Raw genomic sequence first — 19,868 nt, 5'->3', positions numbered from 1 at the left:
CTAGCTCCTGAGGCAGTCAGGGCATATCCAATTACATTTAAGCAGGCACAATATGTAAGATAATGACAGCAAGATGAATAATTTTTTTAACGACTGAGGCTTTTCTAAAGCCTTATAAAGCCAAACATTTCTTCATGCAACCACTGGCTATATAAATAAAAGCACAAAACAAACAATCTCCTATGTATAGCTTGTTTCCTTTTAAATCTAAGACTTGTTTGTTGGAAGAGATCCACTACACAGTATGTGAAAGGATAAGTCCATTCATGTCAGAATTGTGACTATGGATTAGCCCAACTAATCTATTTGTCAAAATCCACACTTTTCTCTCCTAATAGTTTAGTCATAATCAAGGACAGAGTTTCCCAAAGATTCCTACACTTATTAAACATGATGTTGAACCTTTAAACTTACCGTCTTCAGTTTCCTGCCACACAATGCCTTCGAGATTGACACTAGTACCGGGCTCACAGGGCCCCAAGCACTCAGGCTCAGTAGCCAGGGCCACATCGGTTGTGTTCACGGCCACCGAGCGTGTGCGCACCATTATCTGCTCACACGGCGAAGATATCTCACTGTTGCCAACTGTTGCCAGGAGGTGGAGGGGGGGAGGAGCTGGCGTGGAGACAGGGGATTCCATCTGTGAAGAAATAAGTGGGGGGTTGAGAGTGAGAAACACATGAGACATGTCAAAACCACTGTACAAACAGAGCAGATGTGAAGCCCAATGGAGGCCATTGAGAGAGGGTAGGGAAGTCATCCTGATAAGCTATAAAGAAAACGTGGTAATATACTTCTGTGTCTTTGCTCAACGTTAGCAGGCAGGGGAGGCAGTGAGGGACATGTGAACTGCTTGGACCGCCATTACAGAAGGACAGAATTAGTTATGCAGGATTGGTCAAACAATCCCTCCCACAGCTTCCCTCCATCGCACATCGCTAACCTGTGACACCACATCATCTCCAAGGCTGATCACTCATTAATTCCCTCAACTACGCAGCTAGTTGTGGTGAGGGAGCGGGCTGCTGAGGCGGGTCAGTAATTGATTCCACCTGTTCTGACACACTGTGACAGCAATGAAGAGACAAAGAGAAGCAAAAGCGAGAATGAAAAGGACAGTAGATGATGAAAGCAACTGAGGGGAAGCACACAAGAGACAACTGGAGGTGGAAAAGTGAGTAGGCGGGAAAGAGACAGAGAGAGAAAGACTAATGGTGATTAAAGGGCCGCAGTGACACCAGGCTTAGTGCTCTTCATCCAAGGCAGTCGACATTAAAGCGCTCCAAATCATTAGCACTGAACTGCAGGAGGAATGCCATGCTGCAGCCAACACCACACATTTATTAATTGGGCATAAACCACTCAGTGCTAGGGGAAAACGCTGCCAATGCTGGATCCAATTAGACTTAGAAGACACACATTTATTTGATTATAAGCTTGCATGCCTTTAAACATTTTTTTTTAATGTACTTACTGTTCCAAACTGAGTATTATGTAGGGAACTAAAACTACTAATCCCAACAAATATCCAAGTTACTGGGTAATTATCATCCATTCAAGAAGGGACATGTTGGTTCATCTTTACTTCATGGTCCAAAGGGGATAGGTCCTACTGACTTTGATTGTCCCCTGACCTTTACGTCAACAGCAGGTCAACGTTTTAGCTTATGTTTAAATATCTCAGCATTTACCAGGTGGACATGTACACACTTTTCATTCATGGTTCCCAGAAAATGAATCATACATTTGTTCTGTATGTTTTTGACCCAATGCAAGGAAAAGTTATGACATTTAGCATCAGCTGTTCTTAGAATTAAGCGTTTTTAGGGCTATGTATAGTGACAAAGAAACCCCCAAGATACTTGTACTGCTTAATTTAGACTAGACCCAGATGAAGATTCGTTATGCCTTTTACTTGGCATGCATCCGGTGTGTTGGGGTTATATAATGAAAACTGAGTCACACTTTGCAAGTCTTCGAAAGGCGTGCTATCATAACCTCCTAAATGAAAGGATAAGCTGAGCCAGGAGATGGATTAGAAAGAGTTGCATTTAAATAAAACACTTTAATACTGTTGTTTCCTTTTAAGATGTTCTTTCAGAATAAATGATTCTGAGTATGTTCTGCTTGTGAACAATACTTATAGATGGAACTGTAATTAATTGGATTATTTGAGATGAACAAAAACGCTGGGATTAATCATGATATATAAAACAAATCATTTGATAGCAACACCTCGTGAATAAGGCCGGTTGAGAAATTCCAGATCAGTGTCTGAGGGAGGAATATGAATTTGTGATGAGTGCTTTGAAAACCAAACATTAGTCCCTGATGAAATGTAATATTAGCTCAAGACTTGTCACCACAGAAGCTTCATATGTCATGGTTTACAGAAATGAGCGTGGAGTGCCCTTTTCCACTAGAGCTCGGAGGAAGAGCAAATTAATGTGTGCAGAGAGCGACAGAGAGTGAGGCCTAACGACATCCTAATCACCATGTGTCAGGGTTCTGATGCATGATGTGGCCAGGCTGCAGGCCGGCTGAGTGAATGAGACAGGACAGGTAATCACCCGAGCTGTCACCACACACTGTTCCTGGGCCGTATGGAGACACAGAGAGCCGCAGACAAGACCACACAATGAACCCTCTCTCACACTGACAGCCAACAGTGAAAAGTGCAAACAGGTTAATGCAGAGCCTCTTCTAAAAACAGCTCTTCAAACCCCTTTGTGTTGATATTTTGGGATATATTTGACCAAAGAATGTGACTTGAAAAAACCTTTTGTCAATAAAATAGGTAGGTTGAGAAGTAGGCTCATGGTATTAGATTCAAATCATCGCTTACCTTCTAAACTAATCAACTCAGAGAACCATGTTTATTAGGTGCTCATGTTCAGGGTAGTTGACTTGTAATCTACTTTATAGAGAGAGAGACTACTACCGTTTGTCTACTTGACTTCTAAATTGTTAAGCAGACAACCTTAATGTTTTGACCAGAAACAACTAAGCGCCTTTGACAAATACCCTTTGGGTCGCCAAATAATGGGCTTAAACAATTCATGTCCCAAACAACCCTTTGTCGGCCTGGAATGCATTTACTATCTTTAGCTATGACCATTTTTTGTGCTCACTTTTTAATAGAGAGTGACTGTAGCCTAGATTAGGGCTGCAACTAACTATCTTAATTACTGATTTATCATGCCATTAGCAAACCATTTCTGTTGGTGGACTTTTTGAAAACCCATTTAATTGTTGCATTTCAAATGTAGACATTGTAAAATACCCCCTTGCCAGTCATTCTCCTTACAACATGCATTTGTGATAACCACATGATAAGTAAAGCCCTGTTTAAAATGACAGGAGGCTGATGAGACTAACACTAATAAATAAACAGGCCAAGGGTCAAGGCAGACTGAAGTTCAAGGATTTAGCTAGTGTGAAAGTAAAGCCTTAATAGGAGAAGCCCTAAGACTCTCCAATTATTTGTTAAAAACACTGATTCCCATAAGAATTCCATCCAATATTCCGGAGATTAATAATTTCAGTGAGTTCAATGCCCTTTTTTACATTTTCTAAATGAGTATAACCATTCCTGGATGAGCTTTGTTTTTTTATTAGTTCCGCTTAAATCCTGTTACTAGTCTAGATGCCACTACACAATGAAAAGAACCATTCACTATGTAATGATACAAAGAAATAATAGGATCACAACGGAAACGGGACCAGTATACAATGTGCATGAACAGAAGAGCTCTATTTCCAAGTTCTATTAATGGACAAGTGGAGAAAAGCACATTCACTCTGGGGTTGCAGAAAGTAAACCCATGGTGAAATGCCTGACCTCTTGTCCGGGGTTTTAGAAAAAACCGCATACAACTGAAATAGTCAGATTACACAAGGCTCTACTCCATGTTCAGCCAAATTTACAAACTGATTTTCAAAATCTGCCCCAAAACCACACAATGGCTGAGTGTCACGCAAACTGACCCACATGCCGACTCCTTGAGAAAGCCACACTGGCACGAATAATGTTTAACTGACAGACAAAAGTCCTATGATGAATCTGCGAGCATACCTCGCAGTGTTGACAAAGTGGGGACTCTGCCTGGATTTCCAGTGATCAAACAATAACTCAACCGTGGCAGATAAGACACATGCTGCACTTTTTTTTTTACTAGACACTTTAACTTCAGCTTTAACATGTTTATTAGAGTTAGGATTAAGAAACTGAGGACTGAGCTCGGGCAAGGATTACAAAAAGGATTACATTGCAGTGTCATACAGAGACACCGGTCCAGGCCGTACTCCTGCGAGCAGGGTGTGGAGCTACAACAATAGTGGATCAAATGATGCATTGTGTACAATACTAACGTCAGCGACCGTCAAATGCCTTAAAGGTCACCTATTGTGCAAAATCCACTTGTTCCTGTATTTTATACATAAACATATGTCCCCTCTGTGTAAAGAGATTCTGAAAGTTTCAGGAAAAAAGATTCACTCACTTTTTGTCCTGATCCATTTATATAAAAAGATTTTGGCCATTTTATGATGTCATAACGATTTGTTGGCTTGTTTAACCATTAGCCAATAACCCCCCCCCCCCCCCCCACCCCCGCCCACCTTATCACCTGAATCTCCTCCTAGAGCACCATTGTGTTCTTTTAAACCAAATATCTCTCAGAGGGGCGTGGGGAGTGGCTCCTTATTTTCATCTAAAGTAACAGACAGAGAATCAGCACTTTTGAAACAGGGCTGAAACAGAGGGGATTATGGGATGCTGCAATGCATGATCCTTTTGGTATTTGGACACTTCAGAGACATGTTTGTTTATATCTGAGACCTATAATGATGAAAAACAGTATAATGGGGACCTTTAAGATGACTCGGAGAACAACTGAAATGTTTCAACAGCTATCAATCCACTACTTTAAACTTACCATAATAGAGATACGGCAAAACAACCAATAATGTTAAAAAGAAAAGTGACCTACATTTATTGATTTGTTCATTTGGTCTGGTAGTTTGTTCAATGTGCTCTCATACCACCTAAAAGTCTTGTTAATCATGCGTCGCAAATACAGGGTCTTGAAAAACGATGAAAACAAAAGAAAACCGAAGGGAGCTAGACAAATATTTCGTTGGCGTTTTCACAGTAATAAACCCATAGTATCAGATTGGTTCATTTTAAAAGTATATAAGCTCTGAAGATAAATCATGTGATGTTGAAGACAGATCATTTGTTTGTCACAACAACAGACCTTTCCTATACAAAATGCATGCTTGAATGATAATAAATGCCTGTTCATGGGTAATGGTTTTCTTTCATCTGAGACTGCTGTTACAGGTCACAGAGAAGTATGTCTGCAACAGTAGTTCAATACACATTACTGCTAAACCATAAAATCACAATCTTCTTTCTGCATTAGTAGCTATAAAACAAGCACCACAAGCAGTTTCTCTTTCCCCCTTGATTTAGTTGGCAGATTCAAGCTTTCTGTCTAAATTAAAGTGCAGTTTAAAAGGCAATAGCATTAAGAGCCATATAACCACTTTGGAGACAAGCCTTTGTTTACCCTTGTATACCAAAGCTGAGTCTGCTTTTAACCCGAGTTGGAAGGAGGTTCCTGAGGTCAGGTCAGATAACACACATTGGGTCATTTGGATTAACCACACCTCTGTATCTCTTCATCTTAAACAGTGATGGGTCAATTGGGTTCTATGAAAGAGCAGGTGCTACAAAATAAAGTTATGATGTAGATTAAACTAACAAGGCAGTAAAATGTAAATATACACAACAATCACAATGTGGTTAACCTGCCTCTAAGGAAGATGCGCTACTATATTATCCATATATTACTAAGTTCTTAAACATTAAAAAGTATGTCTGCTAATAAGTAAATGATGGTAAGTTATACACCATGTATTAAATGCATTTAAACTACAATTAAATAAGATGAATATGAATAATTATGCCATTGTGAATGTCGTTAAATATGAAGAAAATGTCTGTAAAAGTTTCATGGTTTAAATCAAATTGTAGCAACCTTAATTAAAATCGAATCAATACAAATAATCTGAAGTATTTAGAGTTTCCCAACCCCGCAAAAAAGCACTATAATTTATCTACATTTGCCGGTTGTTGATTGTTTAACTATTGAACAGTATTGATTCTCCAGGCTGATAAAGCCTAAGACATTCAACACCGTCTCTAACAATAAAAGACAGAAGTTATCCATCTTGAAAAGAGAAAATGTAATTCCTGCTGACACAAGAGGCCATTAAGTAAAACGGAGTCCTTGCAGTAGTGTCATTAGTTGGCTGAGCTCAGTGTTCCTGCTTCCATTAAGCAATTCTTTTTGACACAGAGGGCAGACCCTGTGAACATCTTTGGTGAGTTACTAAGGTCAAAGGCCGGTGGAGATTACACTGCCTTCGGTCAGTACCTCTTTCAGCACCACATGACACCCAGTTAGGAAATGTTAGAAAAAAGCTTCTTTATTTGGCTGTCATAAAAAACATTGTGGTAACTTGTAATCTGTACTATGTTTTTGCATTTGTATAATGCATTTAGAAACAGCAGTATTTGAATCCTACCCAGTCCAAACAACTGCAGTGCAGAGTCTGATATCAGCAAACCATCAGCTTTTCCCCCCCAAGTGAGCCGTATTATGAAGTAACACGGTTTTTACGTAGGGCTACAATTGAAAACGCATAACCCTCTTTTTATTTTACTACTAAAATGTGAAAAAATAAATAAAATGGCATGTTCTAGAGTCGTGAAACCTGCCCGATTGTTGTCAAAGACTGCATACTGGTCTAATACAAAAAGCACACATTTCCTTAGAGGCTGAGAGTAATCAGAAACTGAAAGAGAAAACAGGAACACCTGACATCTATTGTGCAACACCAGCTGGCAAAATGCACTCAGTTCCTAGGCAACTTCTTCTTTGTCTTAGCTGCTAATTGTGCTTTCAGGGAAAGCATAACCACACATTAATAATACAGAGAGGAAACTAAGCTGTGATGGTCACTCATGACCTACAATCTCTTTGGAGCCATAATGAGTGAGCGAGGTTCTCCATGTAAACAGTGATTGTCTGAGAAAGACAGCGATTTCCATTTCACTCTTTCATGCATATATTTACTTTTTTAGATAATAAGTCTCGGAAAATCAGAATGAGGTTTGAATTCATGTTGAACACATTTGTATTTCAACTTAAAAGCCTTAGAGACGTAACCTTTACTGAACAGGTCATTGTCTAAATGCCTTGAGGAAAATCTGACACATTTTGGCACTTAACATTACAGCTCATTTTTACGATGCCACACAACCCTATGCGTTCGGAAATAGAGCAGTGAACGTCCAGACATCAACATGAAAACCGTCTGCATACAGTAAGCCTCCCCAGCCGCACTCAGTACACTTTCATGTCACAGCCTTTAGCAACAGCAGTGAATTACAGCTTAACTGTTAAAAAGAAGAATAATGCTTTGCTATGAATTTTAGTAGTAATCAAATGTAATATCTTAACAGGGAGACATGTTCAACAGAGCTAAAGTCTTTGAGAATACACAAGTACACACAGCTCTGTCAAAGAGAAATGTCTTCAGCAAGTGTGAGAGGCTTTACCTGCAGAGACATATGCTCTCCCTGATGAAAGGACATACATTAGTCAAGAGACTGCTCCTACAGCTTCCAGCTACATTATGGGAAGTAAAAGTGATATAAAAAGACAGAAGGCATGAGGGACCACAGGGTAGAAGACTGAGCCAAGATAAGTGGAGCTTACCAATTTGCTCACTTATGAAGCAGTGGCCTAATTTGCTCAGTAAAGCAAAGTCACACAGAGGAAAAATCCTCTCCTTTTAGTACTATGATAAGTAAGTAAAACTGGACCAATATTTGGTAAAAACTAGAGATTTGTGAACAACTTTTCCAACCTGTTTGGATGCTAGAAGCGTTCTGCTGCTGGAAGCCGCTATGTCCCCAGGTTTAAGCAATAATATTAAAAAAACGATGGTTAACATTTTTTTTTTGCTGTAAATGGCCTTTTAGGGTATTATAAAAATATTGAGCATTAAAGAGAAACTTAAAACCCATACTATTTCTAAGCATCCCCCCTGTGAAGCTTTCCACACGCACAACAGAGCTTTGAGCTAAATGCTAATTCACCCTGAGATAGACATCAGTATCTGTACCCCATTTCGCAGCAGTTCAAACAGCTAAAATTGATTCAAAGTGACTATTTAATGTTACCTATGGTCTATGTTCCTTGCACTCAATGACTCAAAACACTAATCACCTTATTAAACACTGCTTGAATCAGGTGAGGAGCAGAATACAAGTATGTTGACTCCTCAGTATACCGAGTAGCCTTAACTAAATCTTCCCTTTCTTCATTATTATCTCAGTACCTAAGGAAGACAATAAGATGGAAAGTATTTCCCGTATGACAATCCATAAGAAAACTTACATTTCTTTCAAAAAACAAGTTAAAATCATGTGCACCTGCTTGTCAGAGAACCTTCGCAGGCAAGCTGGGAGCCGGGTTGGTTGACTTGGTGGGTTAGGTACACTCAGCTTCACATTGTCAACCTAATGTCTTCATTTCCTCTCTCTGGCTCAGTTGGCTGCTCTGAGTATCGTTTGCTAGATGAAAGGTTGGGGGTTGGGTTTAAAGGGCACTGAGGTGATAGTATCAAGAGGTCTAAAAGATCTCCGCATAGATGCAGGGAACCTGAACATCCACTTATGTTTAGTGTCAATAAAACATGTTGAAAGCCTATCAGAGAAACTGTCCACACATACTGAATCTGTGCTCTATTAACACTACTCTTTTTGCCTGGTTGGCTTATAAGATACCGTGTGGTTTTACAGGTAGTGGTTAGTGACTGGCTGGGTGTTCTTAGCAGCACCATTTGTACACAAACACACACAAATAAAACAAACATTGAATATTGGCAAGTAGGGCTGGAACCCTGCAACTAACATCAATTTTGTTATTGATTGATGTTTGGCATTTGTATTTAATTACTTACGTTGTGAAATGAGATCCTATACTTTGTATATGTATATAGAAATGTTATACACCTCAAGGTGACATTTTCAAAGATATTCAGTTTCCAATCATGTATGCCCAAAGAAAAAGGCACCATATCCTCATATTTGACAAGCTGGAAACAGAATTTTTTTTACTATTTGAAAAACTAAAAAGCAATTGTATCATCAAAATAGTATTTTATTTTTTTATTTTGTGCTTTTTGTTCTCACTAATAACTGGTTTTGCACATTAACTGCAGTGCATCATTGAATTTAGTCTACCATTTTAAATGTGTTAGACACTGGGTGTTTCTCAATGTCGAGGAAGGCTGCTCCAGAGCCACTATTTCAAGCATACTACGTCATCGAGTCCCGCCGAAGGACTGTTCCAATGTCCAGCATACTTGGAACTCTACCGAGGCCGGCGTACTACGTAGCGAGAAATTTCGAGGCTGCACATGTGTAGACTTTGTGGTCTTAAAATCCCCACAATGTTTTGCGCACGGGCCAAATCTTTGTTGGAAATTGCGCTCCATTTAAGGCGGGGCCTCGCATATGACGCACACCTGTTAGCCTGTTTCACAATTCTTCGTTATCCGAGGCTAGGAAGGATTCTTGCCTCGCTTCTGAAGCAAGTGACTCGGAAGACATGTGCTACCAAGCAAGCCTCCTCGACATTGAGAAACACCCACTTACATTGTCAGGAGAGATTTGAACAATCTAGATACTGATTCTGCTAGGATCTTTTGGTGATTCTCTCCCTGTTTCCATTCGACCATTTCTCACCCTCCCACTCTGACCATAGGTCAGTTGACAACAACAGTATCTATTACAATAATAAGCCACATTCTTGTCAAGGTCACCCGCTTGTGTCTGACTGGGAGAGAAAAGGCTGTGCCGAGCAGAAAATCCAGATAAACTCAGCTGAGCCTATAAGGATTTCTCTCTCTCCCTCTCCATAGTCATAAACCTTATCTTCCAGCAAGGAGAAACCTGACAACAAACTGAGAGGCTGTCATCAACAGCTCAGCCACCTACATTCCCACCCAAATACCAATGAATCACTCGTTGACGTCTTACAAGTCTGAGGCTTTGACCAAGGCTTTTAGATCAGCCGGGATAGAAATACAGCTCCATGTGTGGCTTCATGCTCACAGTTCACTGTAATGTTGACAGTTGTGACCAAACTCCATTTTTAGGTACCTACCTTCCTGAACTCAAAAGCCAAAAACAGTTGAGCAAACTCATAGCAAAGGCTCCTAGTCAAAATATCCAGAAGCCTTATTAGCTAAAAAACTAAATACATTTTACAAGTGTTCCTGCACATGATTCAAGGAAAGCAAGTTGTTATTCAGGCTGTGAGATTTCCCAAGAGCCCCCAACCTCAAACTATTATTAGATGTACACCGTTAGTCTGTTTTCCTTCTGTTGACGCTCTTCTGTGGGTGGTGCCCAAACATTGGAAAGACAATCAAAAAGCCACACATCATGAACTTACTTTTTTTGTGTTACCTGGGCTGACACAAATAAACATAGACATGGATGCCAGGGTACTGTGAACTTGTGCTACATTAAAATGTCAGTATTGGATGATATATTAAGAACATGGCAACATGGCTACCTTTACCTGATAAGATTCCAAAATCAATTCAAGGCTCTTCAACATATAACAAAAGCACCAGAGATTTCAGCTGTTCAGGTGGATAAGCAGATGATAAAGGTGCAGGGGTTAAGGCAGAGGATGTAGGAGTATAAATATGTATGTGTACATGCAGAGGAGTGACCTGAGCTCTGTTCTGCACACACTGCTTAAGCTGCAGTCATGCTGCTACTCTAACTAGGGCTTGATACTCCGATCGACCTCTACTGCTGGCTGTCTCACAGAGCTCCTATTGAACCATGTCTATCTTAATGGACAGTGATGTGCAGTATTACTGAGTGCCAGTTGTACCTGCACTATATCTTCAAAGCCTATAGACTTTTACAGCACATTGCACATTGGGACCATGAGTGTTGCCGCTAGCACCTCATGACATTTCAACACTCTCACAGGTGAAAAGGCAGGTCACTACAAGAGCGTAGCAGGGTAAGTTACACCGCAGTTTATTTTTTGAGCCACATAGCATGTCTGACTTGTTTTGATAATTATAGTCTGGAGCTCACCGAGTATAATCCAGGGTGTTAAATTAGAAGCCCCAAACATACCCAAACCGGATGACCTGGATATAAATCTACTTTAGAAAGTATCAAATCAATCCAAGAGCTGCTTGAAACTACTCAGTCGATGAACTTTGGCCGAACAACAAGAGCAGATTGAGATGTTCATAAGACACTTGCTTAATCAGAAGGACATGTGGCAAAGTGTCAGCACAGTGTTGTAACGCATGACATTGCAGCCACACAGAAGGAATCTCAGCAGAAATTATACCTCTGTGCCCTTCAAGTCATTCAAAGCACTACTACGTCAGGCTGAGGTGATGTCCAAAGTAAAGAGACACAGGATAACACACCAAATCTCCCCTTCTCTCTCTCTCTGCCAGACGCTTAGCAGAGGTCTGCTGCTCGCAGCCATCGAGTTTGATGACCTTGTTAGTTTGAGTGCCTAATCTGCTAATGCCCTGGTAAATATAAACAGTCATTGTAGTCCCCTGCTGCTATCCAAAAACATGGGTGATAACTCCATCTCAATCTTTATTTATCCTGGGGACTTACTGGTAGACTTAAGACCCAGGGGACAGAATTATGGATGGTTACATCAAAGATAAATGCCTTTTAAGGTTGATAGTTTCAAATATCTATGTATGTCGTTTTTCCAAGATATGCAAGAATGACTTTGTGTATTCGATGCCTTATGTTCAACATACTTTAGCCAAAGAACAGAAGGCAAAAATACTTTTTCATTTAAAGGTCCCATGTAGGGCTGGGCGATATGGTCTCTAAATGATATCGCGATATTTACTGACTATATCGCGATATACGATATATATATATTCCGAAATGTCCTCAAAAAAACAAAAAAAAGAGGATTTTTTTTTGTGTTTACATGTTTACAGTCACGCCAGTATGATGATTCTAGTAGTCCCTGCAACATATGTCTGCATTAAAAAAATCGACTAATAATGAAGAAAATGAACACATTTGTTGCAATAGTAATTTATGCACTAACTACATTACTACTTGTACTACAACATTTGAATCATCAGTTCTTCCTCATTTTCCTCAATTTTTCATATTTGGTTTATTAAAATAATGATATTGTGGTCATTGTTCAAAAATGTCTGCTATTATTATGAGTAGTATTATTATTATTAGTATAATGCGCTTTCTGTCTTCCTGTCATTATCAGGAATTAGACATGTAATGGCTATGTATTAGATTAGATTAGAACCTTCATTCTCCTAAACTGCTGGGACATTTCCCTATAGCCAATACCTTTTAAATTTTCTACTCTTCACTTACTTGTCAGCATAGGTCGGCATTGATGTACAGAGCCGACAGAAGACCTTGTTTATATTGGCATCATATTGAGAGGTGCAGTGACGCGTCCTAAAACCAGGAAGTAAGCTGCTCGTTCCCTCGACAAAAAAGCAATGGGATTTCTCCATAGGGTTTTGGAAAATAGCTGGAAATAAGGTCTGTGGAAAACAAACCTGTTTGATAAATGCAAGTTTTGTTCAGCCGGATAATATCCACATGTCTTCCCTACTTTTATAATTTTCGAATCGTAAATCTAATCGATAGATTATAAAAAGGGTTTTAGGACGCGTCACTGCACCACGAGAAAACAACTCCATCGATCAAGCTGGCTGAAACTTTCTCTCCCTCTTCTTCTCATGCTACCTGTCACTCTCCTTTAACTCCTCCGGTGACTTTCTTTTATTTGAAGATAGTTTTTTGCCCGGCACTCACGGGCAAACGGGAGCCTGCTCGCGCTGGCCTTTCACCCAACAACGACAACCGCCTCACGAAACGCTATATTGTAGCGTTAATAAACGAAACAATTTAACAACATTGCTTGTCAAAGTATCTATACCACTGGACAATTTTTTTTTTTTTAAGCAATATTTTTAGTGGCCCGAGCGGGCAAGTGGAAAGTACGTTATGCTGGCCCGGGGTGTCTAAATAGTGCTTCCGAGCCAGCGGGCCATTTATAATGTCGAGCCCTGCTCTCTGTCACTGTGCATGTGTGTAATGTTTGTGTGCAAGTTAGACGGGGCCTGCGTGTGTGCCTGCGTGTGTGACTGTGTCTATGAGGGAGACAGGAAAGCTCATTTTGGCCGCGGCGGGAAATTGATTTGACAACATAATACTCGATGTTCACGATGTGGTCATTTACGACATCGCATGGAGTGCAATCCACGATGTATCGTGTAAACTCGATATATCGCCCAGCCCTAGTCCCATGTCATGCTTTTCTGGTTATTACCCGTCCCCTTGTGTGTTATGTAGGTTTTTATGCATGTAAACGGTCTGCAAAGTCACAAACCCTCAATGTACACCCTGTAGCGAGTAAAACTCTAACACAGAAAAGACATGTCTATGCTACTAGTAGAGCCTCGCAGATGGAGGTGCTGCAGCCCCCTCAGCACCACCCTCTTCCCGCGTCTATTCGCGCTGTTTCGCCGATCCAAAGCAGTAAGCAGGAAATGAACCCAGCTCACAGTGTCCGCTCCTCGCAGCAGCGAGCCGCGCAACGTCCCGCCAACACGGCACCCAGACCCCACGCAGCATTCTCACCTGTTTGTCCTTACTGGTGTCATTTTCTGGTTGCCAACGCCATTGTAACACATAAACACTGATGTTCAGCTGTAACTAGGGGTGTAACGGTACACATAGCCCTTCGGTGTGTACCGAACTAATATAACGTTAAACGTAAAAAATTGAGAACGTGAACAACTTTTTGGAAGTAATCTCAGGTGCTGCGTCACAGCGTTTAGTGTAATTTGCTCACATCTGCTGCCTCTGTCCCTAGCGAGAGGGTGTTCTCCACAGCAGGAGACATTGTTAGTGCCAGCAGATCTGCCCTTTCGGCAAGCAATGTGGACAAGTTAATATTTCTTTAAAAAAACATGAAAATACAATGACGAGCAAGTGATAATGTCAAACTGGCTGCTTAGGTACTAGTACCTTTCAAATACATATTATTTCAGTTCATCGAAATGCTGCACCTTAATGTTTATTTTATTTTGTATTTATTTGAGTGAATACATTATTCACAGTTTAATAATAATAAAAAATATATATATATATTTTATGTTTTGTGATAATTTTTTCTGCTGTACCGAAAACATACCAAACCGAACCGTGACCTAAAAACCGAGGTACGTACCGAACCGAAACGTTTGTGAACCGTTACACCCCTAGCTGTAACGGTGGTGGACTCATCAGAACAGAGTGGGCGAGCTGACCAATCAGAGCACAGTGGGCTCACAGGGAGGGGGGTGGCAGGAGCTCCAACAAGCCGTGTAGGACAAAGAGTGAATACACATACTATACAGAGATGCTGTATGAGAAACCAATGTGAGTTTGGAACATTGCACAATATAAATCTATTCTAGTAGACCTCATCAATGGAATTATGATCAGTAGAAATGGCCATGTCATAGGACCTTTAAAGGTTCTTCCAAGTACATTTTCTCCCAACACATTGCCTGTTTGGATCTTAGTAATTTATACACAACACTTCTCTCGACTTCTACCAGGATTAATCGAGGTCTGCAGTAGGGCTGAACGATTAATCGATTGAAAATCGAAATTTGAAATGATGCGATTATCAAATCGCAAAGCCTGCTCCATCACATGTTTCTATTACAGGGAGAATCTTAAACTGAAGCTTGACTTTTAACGGAAGTTTCATGTAAGTTTAGTTCTTTCACTCGTAGCTCAGGCTGCTAGAGACGGGAGTACGTTGATACGACCTTCCTAGCCGGAGTTATGTCCACATTATACAATAAACTTCCGTTGGGTTGCTTAAAAACAAATATCGCAATTCGAATCGCAATCGCAATATTTGTCAGAAAAATCGCAATTAGATGTTTTTTAGAGATGTCCCGATCCGATCACGTGATCGGGGATCGGAGCCGATCACGTGATTTTCAAAAGATCGGAATCGGGAGGAAAAGAATCGGGGATCGGGATTTAATTTTTTTTTTTTTATAAATACTTTTTTTTTAAATGCGTATTCAATGTTGCAAAACAAAAATGACCATGTTCAAGTCTTAAAGTCATCCTGAGGCCTTAGTTTTGGTTTCAAATTACACAACATCATGTATGTGTTGCTTCTTTGGGGCTTGTTTTCATAGACCTGCTTATTTCTCTCAAATCTGGCAACAGAGTGGGCAGGGTGCAGTGTCTAATTGTAGCAGTAAGCTAACGAGTACTGATAAGCTTTATTTTGTTTTGATCCAATGCTGCACAACTGAACTGATGCTGCTGTGAAAAAAAGGAAGCTATATCCATGTTGGATAGAATATCCAATTTAAATTAAAAAAATAACCTTAAGTGACAACTTTAATGCTTTTTTTCTTCTCTTAATGCATTGCATAAAGATCGAATCGGGAAAAATCGGTATCGGCAAATTGTCAAAATCAAATGATCGGAATCGGATCGGGAGCAAAAAAAGGTGATCGGGACATCCCTAGATTTTTTCCCAAAATCGTGCAGCCCTAGTCTGCAGCCAACAAATGAACACCTTATACAATGTATATGAATATGGTCAACATCATTTAAATTGATGTATTGAGGTAACAGGTTTGACATTCATCTTAACTACATCAGGACAAAACGTCAGATCATTATAATGGGGAAGTACATTCTGAAGGTCAGGCAGCACAGGAACAAAGCAGCATATTTCTTAAGGTATATTAAATATCACATTATTCAGCAATAACCAAATTGCCAGGACCTCTAGAGTAATAGGCTGAGCTATTTTATGAACAATAAAAAAATACCATAATAATTGTGACATATATCTTAAGGGAATGGATTTAACAGCAACATGTCTGACTCTTCAAGGGACACATACACCTAATGGATATGATTAAATATAATTTAGTTTTCCAGATGGACAGCAAGGTCCTACTTACGAAACATAATTGAATGTGCGAGCTCAGCTCATCGCCAAGGACTAAACAACTCCCCAGCCTCCACTACGAAGAGGAGCTCATCTCCATATTAACTTCACCTTTATTGATCTACTCACACAGCCCCTACACAAACACCCTCAAGTCCTTTTGGGATATCTGGAAATAGCCCTCTGAAGGGAAAGAAATGCACACAGGAATATTTAACTCTCGTAGCAAAACAAAAGTGCATACTTTGGTAATGGCCGATTATTTAGATGGAGGGGGAAAAGGTATTCTCAGCAACAACAAAAAAACAACTACGGTACATGGATCACTTTGGTTTGCCCTGCATATCAAGTTAGAGGGAAATCATTCGTAATATGCCAAGCAATCAACCCTTCAGCTAAGCAGTGGAGAAGTAGACACACAAACACAGTAACCCTTGTATACTTTTATAGGTACATTTTTAAATGAAGCTCAGCGCAAGTTCTTTCAGGAAGACTGGGTGTATATACATTCACTCCGCAGCTGCATATAATCAGCTCATCACAAGCGTTGTTGTCTATAACCTATTACATTCACCTCATTCTCCAGCAGCCAATCACTGTGCTGCAGCCAAACTTTAAAATGGTTCTCCTCTCTCCTGCAGTCAGCTGTGATTTCAGGTGTTCATGCTGCCGCCCGCCTCCTCCCCATCCACCTCCTTTCATCATACCCAGTTAGTGCTGCGTACCGGTACGCCGAACCGGTACTGGACTTGTAAAAAGTTTCGGTTCAAGTCCGGTTAAAACCGGAACGTCGGGAACCGGTACTTACGTATATTCTCCTTTTTGTTCTAAACCATCTAAAACCTTCCATAGATCGAGAAATTTGCGCTGAGAAAAGACGAAAAACATTGTTTTGGCTTCTGATATGGCGCCCATTACTGAACTCACGAAGTCTCGCAAAATATCACAACTGCTCGCGAGATCTGTGTGACGTCAAGGGAAGCTGGCTTAGACATAGTGGACACTGACAGCGTGGGATGCTGGTTGCCATATTTGGTAGTGTAGCTAAGCTAACTCCTTTGTATGTATGGTGATATAGTGTCTGCCGAAAGAGCAACACTTCACCCAGACAATGTCAATATGCTGTTGTTCTTGAACAAGAACACATAGACTTGTACTCTTGCATATTGAGTCTTGTATGTACATCATTATGTATGTAGTTGTGTTGTGTAGTTAGTTGGAAGGGGGCACAATAAACCTGACGAGTTTGAATTTGAGTTGATTATGAGTTTATTTTCAATTGATAATTAGCTCACAATAAGTTCACTTTAGTTACTCACACAACTTGACACAAGTCCGGACTTATAAGTCCGGACCTGAACCTGAACCTCTGGACTTGAGTCCGGACCTGAACCTGATTGTGAGTCCAGGTACACAGCACTATACCCAGTGCCAGGAGACTTAATCCAAAGACCTTATCACACCTCCTCTTCATCCCATCTCCTCATCAAATCCAGATCTTCAGCATCATCACCAGTGTCTAGACCCCGGGGAGTTCCCTATATGCTAACGGCTGCATTTCCCCCTTTAGATATACGATTTCAGGATCGGGGTCTAATCGCCAAAGACTTAACATTTATCATATGAAATGTGTCAATAAATGTTCTTTAAACAAATTGAAGTCTCTCCTGATTGAAATGATTTCACCGTAGAAACAAGGACGAATCAAATGTGCAACAGTCCAAAAATGGTTTTACTACACATTATTTGTTTGCACAGAGATTAATTTAAACATGTTTGTCAGTAGGTAACTTCCTCTTGGACACAGACAGATGACAAAGATGTGCCTATATAATTGCATAGTATAAAGTGGAATTAAGGGCAGAGATTATCAAGTAATCATGTTTTGTAAATCTGACAAGGTAAGCTGGTTAGCCACATGGCAAATTAACACTTTGGATGCACAGACACCGTGCCATGGTGTTGCAGTAGCTCATTGGCTAAGTAGGTGCATTTAGCCATAACAACACAATGCTATCTGGAAGCCAGTTTGAGTTATGCATCTAAGAACGTGAAGGCTTATCAGATGCTAACACTGCACAAAGGTTAATAATACCATGAAACAAGGTTTTTACAACTCTTGAAAGTTATCATACAAGGAGCACTTTATCCTCCAACTCAACCATTGAAAGGTGAACGGCAGAATGCCCATGTTTTGGAGTAATGAAGTCAATAAATGCTTAAAGCATTTCTCAAATTCCTTGCACGTTCTTCTTGTGTTTGCATGGGTTTTTACCAGGTGGTTTATGGTTTTCTCCCCAAAGACATCCATTTGTAGTCTACCGGGAAAAATAAAATGGTTTTCGGTATGAGGAGTGATGACCCAAGGAAAAATAATAGTTTCTAAGGTATCTGCCTGGATTCTGATAAAGAGTAATATACACCTGGATTTGTACCACCCACATTACAACTTTAGCCTAGCTGCAGTAGATAACTGACAAAACTGCTGACCGAAAGGGTACAGAAGAGAAAAACAGCATAATATTGGGTGAACATTGTTTTGACAGGGGGAGTTTTTCTCTGCCTACAATAGATAATGCAACGCTTCTGTATTCAAGGACACTGATGCAGTCTCCATTGAGCATATCAGCATTCATAGGAGAACTGTGCTGTGGCAGGGGTGACTTTGATGCATGTGCTGCTCTTGTTTAAGGGAACGGAAACAGCACGGGAAAATCAAACCTCCACACAGTCTGGGCACTATAAAAGTAATTGGCACACAAACAATGTTGGAGAGGGGGTATAAGCAGAGGACAACCTACATTTATCACTTATGGCATTTAGGCTTTTAAGGACAGATCATCTATAAGACAAAGAGATCAGAAGTCTACAATATTAAGATAAGTTAATTTCCCAAAGAGGAGGAATAAAAGGGCAAACTGCAGATGAGGTATGGAGAGTCAATTACAACATTCAGTCAATAGATAGCTTCACACACACAGTGGACCCTGTGTGGGTCCAAGATCCAACACGATTTTTGTAGTTTTTGACTGAGTTTATTCCTCGTTTGTGTAAATTATTGAAAACTGTCCATACTTTACCATAAGAGTTACCCGACTTGCATTTTGTATGAAACAATCCATGTTCTCTACCCTACCGCTGTCTGTGTAAAAGCTACTTTCAAATAGTTCCATGTCATCGAGTTTGAAAAGACTTGGCAGCAAAGCAAAACTTTAGCTACGGCAAAAGGATGGTACACTTAATACATAGAGTTTATTTATTTCTCTTTTTCTCTTGAAGAGCATTTGGTTGGGTGTGAGGATTTAAGCGCTTCTGAGGCGTTAAGTTGTTGGACTGAGGCCCAGGTCGGTGAGCCACAAGCTTCTCCTCGTTCTCAAACACTCTCTTTCCCAAACATGTTTAACATTAAGGGCTTCGATGTAAAACTTATAGGAATCATGCTTTTCAAATATGTACATCTAAGGCAAATACTGCTGAATAAAAGGAATACATCTACTATGTGTAGGCCTATGCTCTTGTGCTGCTGTGCACAAATCTTCGTGAATTTTTTCAACATTTAAACAGTAACATTAATAACCTCTCAAAAATATAATAAAAACACTATATCAAAAGTTTGGTATAAACTGCTCCAAATCAGTTCAATGTTGAGCACAATGTGAGCATCCATCGACTCATGAATGTTTGACATTGGTCCCAAAGGACGGACGTGTTCTCGCTTTAATTTTTATCAGTAGTATAATCCCCTTTTGAAACCCT

General features: G+C 40.2%; 1 protein-coding gene across 4 annotated transcripts in view; it reads right to left on the bottom strand.

Moving 5' to 3' along the window:
- Window positions 1–19,868, bottom strand: part of znf609b (zinc finger protein 609b) — an 81,991-nt gene that overhangs the window by 20,155 nt on the left and 41,968 nt on the right. For all 4 annotated transcript variants that reach the window (XM_079663741.1, XM_079663740.1, XM_079663743.1 and 1 more), the window contains exon 3: window positions 415–640. In XM_079663741.1, coding sequence (XP_079519867.1) covers window positions 415–640 — 226 coding nt within the window. The remainder of the gene's footprint in view (window positions 1–414; window positions 641–19,868) is intronic.

Source organism: Notothenia rossii (genome assembly GCF_949606895.1).
Source record: "Notothenia rossii genome assembly, chromosome: 2".
Taxonomy (NCBI): Eukaryota; Metazoa; Chordata; class Actinopteri; order Perciformes; family Nototheniidae; genus Notothenia; species Notothenia rossii.
This window is presented reverse-complemented; position numbering and strand designations above follow the sequence as displayed.